The following is a 13,837-nucleotide window of genomic DNA, read 5'->3' as shown; positions in this document are numbered from 1 at the left end:
TCTAGTGATGGAGGGTGGGGGAAGGAAGGAAGGAATGAGGGGGCATATTAGTTCAGTGGTCAACCTCAGAACCCAAGCCAGTCAGGAAGTAAGAAAAGCCAAAGTAGGCATGTGGAGGACTTGGTAAGATTTGAGGTATTAAAGGTCTTGTTTTTGACATAAACGAGAAGACTGAAAATTATAGTTAGAAAGGGGAATTTTAGAGTTTGAGAATACGAGGGCATACCAGGTTTTTGTGATGGTAAATTCAGGTTAAACACACATCGTATATGTTTGTGTAGTACACTTTCTGTACTCCTTTTGGATGTAGCATGTTCTGGGTTTTATTACACAGTGCCTATTTATTATCTGCCTTTCCTACCAGACATGAATGTCTTGAGAGCATGAGCTATTCCTTATCCACAGCTGTATCTCCAGTACCCAACACATTGTTTCAGAGTTTTCATTGAATGAAATAAAAAGACTATCTGAAGTGCAATGGAGGTGGATATAATAGGAGTTGAGGAGGTTAAGAGACAGGCTAAAATTTTTAAAATTAATCAGAGAATTAAAAAATAACATTGAGGTATAATTCATATACAATAAAATGAAACATTGGATAAGTTTTGACAAACATGTACACTTGTGTGACTAACACCAAATCAAAATATAGAACATTTCTATTACTCCCCAAGGTTGTCTAGTGCCTAATTGGGAGGTTTTTTAAGTTTAATATTATGTTTGGACCAGTGCTGTGGCGCAGCACGTTAACACCCTGGCCTGAAGTGCCGGCATCAAATGTGGGTGTCAGTTCAAGACCTGGCTGCTCCACTTCCAATCCAGCTCTCTGCTATGGCCTGGGAAAGCAGTAGAAGATGGCCCAAGTCATTGGGCCCCTGTACCCATGTAGGAGATCTGGAAGAGGCTCCTGGCTCCTGGCTTCAGATTTGCACAGTTCCAGCCGTTGGAGCCAATTGGGGAGTGAACCATCGGATGGAAGACCTCTCTCTCTCTGCCTCTCCTCTCTGTGTAACTCTGACTTTCAAATAAATAAATCTTTTTTAAAAATTGTTCAAAAATATTATGTTTGTACAATGATTTTGAAAATCATTACCAACAGTCTCATATGAATAGGAAATCTTGAAAAGATAACATTTTTTGAAGATTGATCTTAAAATATTGAAGATACAGAAGGAATGAGAAATGATGCATTGTTTTCATTAGAGATAATTTTCCTTAGAAATTTGGATTTATGTGATTTTAGGCAAGAGCACAGCTTTCTGTGCTTTGTTTAAGTGGAAAAACAATTATGAAAACCAGATATCTTGCATCCTAGCTGAAGGACTGTGCCACCAAATCTTAGCTGGGGCTAATACCCATGTTTTTCCATTATTTATAATTTATCTTGTGAGCATTTAGGGAAATTCTTACTTTTAGTACTGGATTCTATAGAATTACATATGAAGTTAAATTTTGAAACCTCGGTTAAAGTGACAGATTCACTTCCATTATGGTAAGAGGCTAGGGCGGGAACAGTGACTGAGTACAGATGAGTCGGTACTTGAAACTGTCTTATGTTTAATGACACATTACCCTGCAAATAAAAAGATTCTTATCCTCAGTACTGCCTAGAGTCTGTCTGGGTAGATATTTGTATAAGGCAGTGACATAGGTGAGCCTCAGATTTCCCATTTCCTTTAAACATTTCTCCAAAGCTGTTAGTCATATTCTGTTCTCTGTCAAATAATTTGCTTGACGCTTTTAATCCATTGTCTCAGATTTTAAGACCACTCTAGTTCCAGGTGATTTGCTGTGAACTCTTATGTGTTCTTTCAGGGTATTCTGAGTTAAAATGCTTTCTTTTGAAGAAACAATAATTACTTGTTGAGTTTTGTTGATGAGTTTTGTTTTTTTAAAAGCATTTGGTACAGCCTTTTTTTTGTTTTGTTTGTTTAAATGTTGTTATACCTCTGTAATAAGATGAGTGCTTACAGAAGTGTGCTGTGCTAAATAAACATTACTGAGAGACTTCAGAAGAATTATTGTTCTGCCCTGAGTGCTCACTTATTACCCCAGAGTGACATAGGCCTTGTCTATAATGGAGTCTGTTATATACTTGAGTATAAATTTCCTTCTAATAGTTTACTTAATGCTGCTCTTCAAAACAATGTCTGTTTGACTTGTCTATTTGGAGGAGTGAGGCTATAACCAGTTAATGTGTCTTTATGTACTATTTTAAAATGCCTTTGAGCTTTTAGTATTTATGGGTAAGCTAGAAATGATTCTAGCCTCATAAGAAGTCTGTTGTTTTATACAATAAATTTTTTTAAATACACATATGCTCTGCTTTGTAATCTAAGAAAAGATTTCAGTTGCTTTGCAAATACATATGCCAGAAAGCAAAAAGAATATGAAATACATACCCTGGAGTTTAGGAAGACAGATTGTATTCATCTACAGACTTGAAGGACGGCCCAGAAAATTGGGGCATGACCTATAGTCAGAAATGAAAAAAGAATAGCATAGCTTAGGGACAGAATACTTCTAAAAACTAGGTTCTGACAGTATGCTTATATGTTATCTCCACAGGAAGACAGAAGAGAGGCCTTGCTTGTCAAGTATCTCTATATTTAACTCTGGCTTATTTTATCAATTCCATGAAGACAGGGAAAACATAATTATCATAGACAGCACAGGCTGGCAATGATAACACATTATAGGATGAAAAAAAATCTCTTTAGGCTGAATATTGCATTAAAACTAATGAAGTGACACTTAATTGAGATGAAAGTAATGCCTTATGTATATCTTTATTTGTGCACAGGGCTGGGTCCCATCTATGTGATTGATCTAAGGGTTTTAGTTGTCTGCATGCTCATCAAGTTATAAGTTTAATGTGGCTGCCAAAAATGTGATTTTTTTAAATAGCAGTTTAGTGCCTAAGATAAAGGAGGCAATAAATAGTCCCACTCCTCAATACAGGGGCTTATTCCATAAAAGTAATCAGCATGGGGCATGGTCTAGATATCCTGTCATTAGGAATGGGTAGATTTCTTTAGTCTCTTCATTCCAGTTTGGCCCTGAATGAGGAGACCAATGAAAGATAATTACCTTCCTCTAATTGAAAAGTGGTTAGATTATATGGATTTATTTTATGAACCATAGGATAAAAGTTACAAGGAGGTAGATTTTGGGTCATTTTGAGCTGTAAGAATGGAAGTTGGCTGAGGAGTATTCAGAAAGGCTTGGGTAGCTTACCACCAGATAATATATAGATGGAGTTTCTTGTAGTAAGCAGTTGAACTAGAGTTGTTTTTAAGTTTTATGAGTCTGTCAAGTATTATTATGAGAAAACTTTGTATAGTCAAATATTTCTTAGTATCCAGAGATGCAAAAAAATTCTAGAGCCTCCAGATTTCGTTAGCACTTTAAGTCAAGAAGAATTAGGAAAGTAATTACAGGGCTTCTGAAGGTTCTATAAATGTCTAGCAGTTTTCTACACAAGGATTAGTTGTGGTTAGAAGAAAGGGATCTACCATACTTAAGTACGTTTTTTCACAGTCATGTTCCCAAACAGGCGTCCAAGTTCCTGGGTCAGAGCTGTGAACATATCTTTTTGTCTCCATGGGGATGAAGAAAATGTTTGGAATGTTTGGGAATTTAAATGTTGTGAGAACTTCTTCTTCTCTCTTTTTTTTTTTAACAGAACAGCCAATTAGGAAAGCCTTCCCTTACTTCCAAATGTTGGGAAAAAAATTTTTAATAGACATTGAAGTTAAAAACCATTATTTTTGTTTTACTAGCATAAAGGGAACACATTTCATATAGCTCATATATACGGTTTTTAGAACATAATGATACTTCATATTCTACTTTTCCTCCCTCTCTTATTCCCACCCTCCTTCCTTCTTTCTTATCTTTCTTTTATTTTTTATGATGACATATTTTCATTTTTCTTTGTAATCGATCTTAACCTCCACTAAATAAAGAATTCAGCAAGTATTAAGTAGGAAAACCACTGTTCCTCAACAATATAGACAACAATAATCAAATCTCAAAATATTGGTTTTGCTCATATACATTACATTTTTTGTACTCTGTATATTAGTTACCATAAATAAGGTAAAACAAGATATTTGTCTACTACAGATAATAAAGGCAAAATAGACAGATGGGATTACATGAAGCTAAGAAGCCTCTGCAAGGCAAATACTCAACAAAGTAAAGAGGTAACTGAAAGAATGAGAGAAGATATTTGCAAATTATACATCTGATAAAGGATTAATATTCAGGATATATAAGGAGCTCAAGAAGCTAAACAACAACAAAACAAGCAGTCCAGTTAAAAAAATGGGCTAAGGATATGAGCAGGCATTTTCCAAAACATGAAATACAAATGGCCAACAGAAACATGAAAAGATGCTCAGGATCACTAGCCATCAGGGATATGCAAATAAAAACCTTAATGAGGTTTTTCCTTACACCAGTTAGACTGACTATCATCCATTAATCAAAATATAACAAATGCTGGTGAGGATGTAGGGGGAAAAGGTGCCCTAATACGCTGCTGGTGGGAATGTAAACTGATAAAACCATTATGGAAGACAATGTGGATATTCCTTAGAAATCTGAAAATAGATCTACCATGTGACTCAGCCATTCCACTCTTGGGGAATTTACCCGAAAGAAATGAAATCAACATATGAAAGAGTAATGTGTACTCCCATGTTTATAGCAGCCCAACTCATAACAGTGAAGTTAAAAATTCTTATTTTTATTCCCATCACAAATGGAGGAAAATGTTATAAATAGTAAAACAGAGACAAAAGCCAAACTTGCTCCAGTCACCAATCGTTAATTCCTGAACATGTCACCCAGTAAAATATGTATTGTGTAGTTTTTCTTACCTAGAAAAAAAAAATTTTAGTTGAAAAGAATTTTCCACAGCTGTGGCAATAACAGAAAAAGTTGTGAGAGAGAATAATTGTGTTTTGTCTTCTGTAAGAATTCTATAAACAAAGGTATAGAAAGCTTAGTAGTGTCCAAATCTGTTTTGTGCTCTCTAGCAAGAACCATATAGCATTTAGCAATTACCAAAAACTTGTGTTATGTACTTTTCCCAAGCTTGTGGGAACATAGGGATTTGAAACACAAAGTTCCTCCCTTCAAGGAGCTTATTATTTAGTTAGGTGGCTCGATGTACACATTTATCTATTTTAATTTTTTTTATTTGACAAGTAGAGTTATAGACAGAGAAAGAGAGAGAAGTCTTCTGTTAGTTCACTCCCCACAGGGCTGTAACAGCTGGGACTATGCCAGGCTGAAGCCAGGAGCTTCATCTGGGTGTCCCATGTGGGTGCAGGGACCCAAGCACTTGAGCCGCCATCCACTGTTTTCCCAGGTGCATTAACAGGGAGCTGAATTGGAAGTGGAGCAGCCAGGACTTGAACTGGCACCCATATGGAATGTCACCATTGCAAGTGACAGCTTAACCCACTACATCACGAGAGCAGCCCCCAGAATGAAATTTTATATGCACAACTTTATAATCTGTGTTAATGGAAATATATTTATTAATGCCTTTCTCTATTTGTAAATAAACATCTTCGGTATCATTTCTTTTTTTAAAAAATAGATTATTTATTTGAAAGGCATAGTGACAGAGAGGAAGAGATAGAGAAAGCTTCTATCCACTGGTTCCCCACCTGCAATGACTATGATGGCTGGGCTGGGCCAGACTGAAGTGAGAAGCCTGAAATTACAGCTGTGTCTCCCACATGAGTGGCAGGCATCCAAGCACTTGGACCATCTTCCACTGCTTTCCCAGGTACATTAGCAAGAACCTGGATCAGAAATAGAGCAGCTGGGGTCACACTGGTACTCTGATAAGGGATGCCCGTGTTGCTGTCTGCATCTTAACCCTCTCACACAAAATGGGCCCCTCAGTATAATTTCTTTTTCTAAAAAAAAAAAAAAAAAAATTATTTGAAAGAGTTACACAGAGAGAGGAAAGGCAGGGAGGGAGGGAGGGCGGGAGGGAGAGAGGTAGGTCTTCCATCCGATGGTTCACTCCCCAATTGGCCAGAACTGTGCCGATCCGAAGCCAGATGCTTCTTCCAGGTCTCCCACGTGGGTGCAGGGGCTCAAGGACCTGGGCCATCTTCTGCTTTCCCAGGCCATAGCAGAGAGCTGGATCAGAAGTGGAACAGCTGGGTCTCAAACTGGTGCCCATATGGAATGCCGGCGCTTCAGGCCAGGGCGTTAACCCGCTGCACCACAGCACCGGCCCTTCAGTATCATTTCTTAAACTATTTTGAACTAATTTTTGACTTGTAGAAAAGTTGCAAAAACTGCAACAGAGTTCCCTTACATCCTTATTTCTGTTTCCGCAAATGTTGACATCTTACATAACTATAGTGAATTATCAAGGACAAGAAATTAATATTAATGAATCTGTAGACTTTGACCTTCACCACTTTTCCTGTAAACCCATAAACATCCTTTTTATGTTCCAGGATCCATTGGTATTTCTCTTTCCATCCGCACTTTTTTTTTTTTTTTTGCACTTTCTTCTGCAACAGTGTCTACTCTTTCCTCATTTTCCATGACTTTGACACTTTTAAATCACACTGAACAGCTATTTTGTAATATGTCCTTCAATTTGGGGTTATTTGATGCTTTTTCATAATTGAGATTATGTTTTTGGCAAAAATAACACAAAAAGGGCATGTTGTCCTTCTCAATGCCTTTGTCAAGCAATGCCTGATATCAATAATTTCTTTTTTTTAAAGAAAGATCATATGATAACCAGTGGTTGACAACTTGCTTTTTATTTTCCTATTTTTGACAGGCAGAGAGACAGAGAAATCTACCATCTGCTGGTTTGTTTCCCGAATTCTTTTTTTTTTTTTTTTAAGATTTATTTTATTTATTTGAAACTCAGAGTTATACAGAGAGAGAAGGAAAGGGAGAGAGGGAGAGAGAGAGGTCCTCCATCTGCTGGTTCACTCCCCAACTGGCCACCACAGCTGGAGCTGTGCCTATTTGAAGCCAGGAGCAGGAGCTTCTTCTGAGTCTCCCATGTGGGTGCAGGGGCCCAAGGACTTGGGCCATCTTCCACTGCTTTCCCAGGCCATAGCAGAGAGCTGGATCGGAAGTGGAGCAGCCGGGACTTGAACCAGTGCCCATATGGGATGCCGGCACTGCAGACAGTGGCTTTACCCACTATGCCACAGCGCCGGCCCCTGCTTCCCAAATTCTTAAAACTCAGTCTTGGTCTCCCACATGGGTGACAGGGACCCAATTACTTGAGTCAATACCTGCCTCCCTAGGTGCATATTAGCAGGAAGCTAGAATCAGAAACAATGCTAAGAGTTGAAACCAGGTGTTCTGATGTAGGATGAGAACATCCCAAGTAGGGTCTTAACTGATCCACCAAATGCCCACTCCTCCATATTTTTTTCCCCCAGGCAGAGTTAGACAGACAGAGAGAGAGAGAGTTATAGACAGTGAGAGAGAGACAGAGAGAGAGACAGAGAGGAAGGTCTTTCTTCCATTGGTTCACTCCCCTAATGGCCACTACGGTCAGCACTACGCCGATCCGAAGCCAGGAGCTGGGTACTTTCTCCCAGTCTCCCACGCGGATGCAGGGACCCAAGCACTTGGGCCATCCTCTGCTGCCCTCTTGGGCCACAGCAGAGAGCTGGACTGGAAGAGGAGCAAGAGGGACTAGTATCCGGAGCCCCAACCGGGACTAGAACACGGAGTGCTGGTGCTGCAGGCGGAGGATCAGCCAAGTGAGCCACGGCGCTGGCCCACCCTTCCATATTTCTTACTGGTGATATTAAATTGATATCTGCAGGATTTATCTGCTTTAAAGTTACTGTCTTTCCAGTTGGAGTTAATAAGTGTCTTCTGGGACGTACTTTGATACTAATTAGCATCATCTTAAATACACATACTAGGTAGACTTTTAAGAGTTATTTTTTAGTTGCAAAAATATTCACATTTATCTAACAATGTCAAACAGTATAACATTGTTTCAAGTAAAATGTGAAAATCCCTAGACTCTCTGGGTAAGTTCTTTTATGTTATCACTGTTAGTAATTTGTTGTTTCTCCTTCCAGACCCTTAGTCTTCATTTAAGAAATGATAAGCATAGGTGTATATGCACATATAATGAATTAGCGCAAATGTGTAGAGATTTTAAAAGCATATATAATTTAGAAATTTATACAAAATGAAATTATTTGAAACTTCTTTTTTTTTTTTTTTTTTAAGATTTATTTATTTGGCCGGCGCCGCGGCTCACTAGGCTAATCCTCCGCCTAGCGGCGCCGGCACACCAGGTTCTAGTCCCGGTTGGGGCGCCGGATTCTGTCCCAGTTGCCCCTCTTCCAGGCCAGCTCTCTGCTGTGGCCAGGGAGTGCAGTGGAGGATGGCCCAGGTGCTTGGGCCCTGCACCCCATGGGAGACCAGGAAAAGCACCTGGCTTCTGGCTCCTGCCATCGGATCAGCGCAGTGCGCTGGCCGCAGCGCGCCGGCTGCGGCGGCCATTGGAGGGTGAACCAATGGCAAAGGAAGACCTTTCTCTCTGTCTCTCTCTTACTGTCCACTCTGCCTGTCAAAAAAAAAAATTATTTATTTATTAGAGGCCAAGTTACAGACAGAGAGAGACAAGAGACAGAAAGGTCTTCCATCACTGGTTCACTCCCCAAATGGTCACAATGGCCAGAGCTGGACTGATCTGAAACCAGGAGCCAGGAGCTTCTTGCAGGTCTCCCATGTGGGTGCGGGGCCCAAGTACTTGGGCTATCCTCCAGTGCTTTCCCAGGCCATCAGCAGGGAGCTGAATTGGAAGTGGAGCAGCCAGGACTAGAACCAGTGCCCATATAGGATGTGGATGCTACAGGCAGAGGCTTAACCTACTATGCCACTGGGCCAACCCCTTAAAACTTATTTTCTGCTTAACAGTGTTTTATAGTATTGTGACTACATAGAATGGTATGGTTGTACCATACTTGTTTCATCTTTGTTGATAGACATTAAGGCAGTGTAAGTAGTGTTATAGTGAATATTCTGGTATACAAGTAGAAGCTTCAGAACTTTCATGAGCAATGAAAAATCCAATTTTCTCTTAGTTTCTTTTTTCTTTGTTTCTGAATATCCTTATAACATTTATACATTTGGGTAAGGTATGGTTAAATGACATTCTATAACTTCTTATACTATTCCCTTATTGATAGATATTCAGTTTTTCTTTGTTGTTGTGAATAACTTTGTACAAGAAATATGTAAGATTGAAAAGACTGGGGCCAGTGTTGTGGCAATGAGCAGTTAGCACCTTAGGACTCAATTGGGTCACAGGTATTCCTTGGACACAAAGGCCAGCACTTCATAGACAGTCTGAATGGGCATGCCATTGTTAAGTTGGGTTAGTGCATTTATTGCCTCCTCTGTGCCTTTTCACAGGTGTAGCTCTACCCATAGATTCAAGAAGCAAAGGCATGTCCATTTTAAAATATATATAAATTTCAAAATTCATCTTGATTATTTGATTGAAGGAAAAGTTTGAGAAAGGCATAAGGAGTAGCAGAATTGGATATCAGTTACTCATGTTTGTTTTGAAGACCAGAAGGTTTTAATTTTGAATAACCCAGTCCAAGAAATCTTAGCCTGCCCCAAGGATGTGAAGCATTTTCTTCAAAATGTTTTATAGTTACAGCTTTTACATTTAGGTCTATAGTCCATTTCAAATTTGTTTTGTGTGAATGGTATAAAGTATGAGTTGAAGTTCATATTTTTCATAAGGCTAATGGCTCCTACACCATTTTTTGAAGACTCTTTTCTCCTTTTGATTGTGTTGATGTCTTTTTAAAAGTCAGTTGACTTCATGAGTATATTATAGATTGATGTTTTGGACCATCTCTTCTATTCCATTGATAGTTATATCTGTCTCATTGGAGTGCCTGGGTTTGAGTCTAGTTTCTTTTTCTGATTCCAAGTTCCTGCTAACAGGCACCATGGGGAAGCAGCAGGTGATGGCTCAAGTATTTGGGAAACTCAGATGGATTTCTAGGCTCCTGGCATTGGTCTTGCACCAGCCCCAGCTGTTGTAGCCATCTAGGGGTGTGATGGGGGAAGAGAACTTCCCTAAATGCCTGCAAAACCTGGTGCTAGGACACACTGAAGCTAGGAGCTAAGAGCTCCATCCAGGTCTCCCGTGTAGATGGCAGAAACCCACTTGGGCCATCCTCCATTGCCTTCCCACACATATTAGCAGGAAGTGGAATCAGAAGCAAAGCTGGGACCGGCGTGGTGGCACAGGGGGTAAAGCAGCCTCCTGCAGTGCCGGCATCCCACATGGGCACTGGTTCGTGTCCTGCCTGCTCCCTTCTGATCCAGCTCTCTGCTGTGGCCTGGGAAGTCAGTAGAAGATGGCTCAGATGCTTGGACCCCTGCACCCACATGAGAGACCAGAAGAAGCTCCTGGCTCCTGGCTTAGGATCGGCTCAGCACCAGCCATTGGTGCCATTTGGGGAATGAACCAGTGATGGAAGACCTTTTTCTCTGTCTCTCCCTCTCTGTAACTCTACCTCTCAAATAAATAAATAAAATCTTAAAAAAAAAAACCCACATGGAATATTAATAAAACCAGAAAGCCAATCCATTTCATATCAACAGTGTTAATTTAATTGGGAATATGTTAAATACAACTAAATTGCCAGTGTGTTGGGTTGATAGTAGACAGTCCTCTGTTTCCCCTACCTCTGTTCACTTGAGCCTGCTTACCGATTGGCATTAATAATGGTAGGCTGCTTGGATGATTTGGTAACATTCAACCCTAACATTTAAGCCTAGACTGTCAGTGAGTAATTCTCAAGTATTTATTTTAGTAAAGCAGTACTTGATACCTGGAAAGCAGCCTTGTTTGATAAGAGTGGAATGATGATGATACTGAAATTTGTGTAAAATGGCTATTAAACCCACTTATTGTGGGAATTAGAAATTTGGCACATTAAAGGCCTGGAACATGGTGGGCCCAGTTTGTTGTTGTTGTTGTTGTTGTTGTTGTTTGCCTGTTGCCATCACAGGCAGTGCATGGCCTTTGGGCCACCTGCCTCATGCTTTATGACCTACATGCTCCTCCACATGGCTGGCTCCTGGTACTCGGTATGAATCCAGATTTCTCTCTCTTTTAGATAGGGCCCTCACTCTCCTATGGATTTCTCTCACTGAATAAAAAGCTTAAAACTTTGGGGCCAGCGCTGTGGCGCAGCGGGTTAACACCCTGGCCTGAAGCACCGGCATTCCATATGGGCGCCGGTTCTAGTCCAGGCTGCTCTACTTCCAGTCCAGCTCTCTGCTATGGCCTTGGATAGCAGTGGAAAATGGCCTAAGTCCTTGGGTCCCTGCACCCATGTGAGAGACCCGAAGGAAGCTCTTGGCTCCTGCCTTTGGATCGGCGTAGCTCCGGCCGTTGCGGCCATCTGGGGAGTGAACCTGCACATGGAAGACCTCTCTGTCTCTACTTCTCTCTGTAACTCTTTCAAATAAATAAACTAAATCTTTAAAAAAAAAAAAAAAAGCTTAAAACTTAAAAAAAAAATTGGCACAAGCAGAGATAGACTTTGCTTGAGTCACATGGATACCTTCTATATGATCCCAATTGCTAAGGTGCAAACTTTTTAGTTTAACTTCTTTCACAACAGTACATTTTGAGCTTATCCATTATATTGTGTGTATTAGCAGTTCATTCCTGTTATTGCTTAGTAATATTCTATAGTTTGTATATACCACAGTTTGTTTATTAATTTGCCATTTGAAAGTTAGTTGGTTTGTCTCTGGTTTTTGGTAATTATAAATAAAGCCACTATACCATTTGTGTCTACATTTTGGTATGAACATGAGTTTTCATTACTTGGATAATTCCTAGTAGTTTGATTGCTGGGTCATATGGTAAGTGTTATGTTTTGCTTTCTAAGAAATGGTCACTCTTGTAAAGTGGCTTTATCATTTTGAATTTTTTTTAAAGATTTATTTATTTATTTGAAAGGCAGAGTTACAGAGAGAGAGAGTGAAGAAGAGACAGAGATAGCTTCTATCCACTTATTCACTCTTCAAATGACTGCAACAGCAGAAGCTGGGCTGATCTGGAGCCAGGAGCTTTGTCAGGTCTCCTACATGAGTGCAGGGGTCTAAGCACTTGGGCCATCTTCTGCTGCTTTCCCAGGCACATCAGCAAGGAGCTGGATCAGAAGTGGAGCAGCCAGGGCTCTAACACATATGGGATGTAAGCACCGCTGGCAGCAACAGCTTTACCTGCTACGTGTGACAGTGCTGGCCCCACCATTTTGAATTTCTGCTAGCAGTTTCATTTTTCGGCATTTTCTGCATTCTTATTGGCACTTTTCTTTAAGAGACAGCATGTGTGTTCCCACATGGGTGGTGGAAATCAGTTACTTGAGTCATCACTGCTGCAGCCCAAGATCCACATTAGCCAGAAGTTGGAGTCAGGAACGAGAGACAGAACTTTTAACTCAGGCACTCTGATATGGGATATGGGCATCTTAACCGCTAGGCCAAATGCTTACCCATTGTTGGCATTCGAGATTGCTTTTTTTTTTTTTAAAAAGCTGCTTGTGCTGAGATATCTCATTGTCATCTCTCTCTCTCTCTCCCTCTCCTTTTTTTTTTTTTTTTTTTTTTTTTTGACAGGCAGAGTTGGACAGTGAGAGAGAGAGAGACAGAGAGAAAGGTCTTCCTTTTCCATTGGTTCACCCCCAAATGGCCACTACGGCTGGTGCACTGCGCCAATCCTAAGCCAGAAGCCAGGTGCTTCTTCCTGGTCTCCCATGCGGGTGCAGGGCTCAAGCACTTGGGCCATCCTCCACTGCCTTCCTGGGCCACAGCAGAGAGCTGGACTGGAAGAGGAACAACCGGGACAGAATCCAGCGCCCCAACCGGGACTAGAACCTGGGCTGTCGGTGCCGCAGGCTGGGAATTAGCCAAGTGAGCCGCGGCGCCGGCCTCTCATTGTCATTTCAACTTAAATTCCCCTTGATGACTAATGATGTTGAACATGTTTTCTTGTGAAAGGAAGCCGTCTATAACCGTTTCTTTTGAAGAACAGAAGATCTTGCTTTCGATGAGGTCCATGTTACCCATTTTTGTGTTCACACAAAAAAGATATAATAATTTTGGTGTCTTGTTAAACACTATGGCTCGTTAAAACAATTAAACTAAACTTTGAGGGAATGCTTTGTATAGCCTATGACTGATTGTAGAATCACCTTCACACAGCAAGAATTGGTCATTATGGAATGGAAGGGTAATTTTCATTTCCTAGGGACAACTGCACTTATTTTTTCCCATTTTTCTGTGATATGTAGGCAGTGACTTACTTGTGTGTAAATACCCTCTTTGATTTTGTATTAGTAAAAGATAAAATATATTGTCATCACTTTGAAAATACAGAATTATGCTATTGCTTGTTCCCCTAGATCTTAAGAAGAAACTTGTAAGAAAGTCTAATCTCTATCTTCTTCTTTTTTTTTTTTTTCCAGTGGTGGGATCAGCAAATTGATTTTCATCATGCTTTCTTGCAACATTTGGCACAACTGGTGCCAGAAATTTATTTTGCTGAAATGGACCCAGACTTGGAAAAGCAGGAGGAGAGTGTACAGATGTCAATATTCACTCCACTGGAATGGTACTTATTTGGAGAAGATCCAGATATTTGCTTAGAGAAATTGAAACACAGTGGAGCATTTCAGCTCTGTGGGAAGGTTTTCAAAAGTGGAGAGACAACATATTCTTGTAGGTAAGAATTAGAAATCTGCAGGGTTGATTATAATGG

The 13,837-nt window shown here is 40.3% G+C and overlaps 1 protein-coding gene across 6 annotated transcripts in view; it reads left to right on the top strand.

Moving 5' to 3' along the window:
• The window catches only part of UBR1 (ubiquitin protein ligase E3 component n-recognin 1), a 168,872-nt gene that overhangs the window by 13,449 nt on the left and 141,586 nt on the right, over positions 1-13,837 (top strand). For all 6 annotated transcript variants that reach the window (XR_016218058.1, XR_016218057.1, XM_089310167.1 and 3 more), the window contains exon 2: positions 13,545-13,801. Coding sequence is in view for 4 of the 6 variants with exons in the window: in XM_070054073.2 (XP_069910174.1) it covers positions 13,545-13,801 (257 nt within the window). In the remaining 2 variants the exon portion in view is untranslated. The remainder of the gene's footprint in view (positions 1-13,544; positions 13,802-13,837) is intronic.

This window comes from Oryctolagus cuniculus, chromosome 12 (genome assembly GCF_051225735.1).
Source record: "Oryctolagus cuniculus isolate XC-2025 breed Fujian yellow rabbit chromosome 12, ASM5122573v1, whole genome shotgun sequence".
In the NCBI taxonomy this organism is placed as follows: Eukaryota; Metazoa; Chordata; class Mammalia; order Lagomorpha; family Leporidae; genus Oryctolagus; species Oryctolagus cuniculus.
The sequence above is the reverse complement of the archived record's forward strand: the minus strand, read 5'-3'. Positions and strand labels throughout refer to the sequence as shown.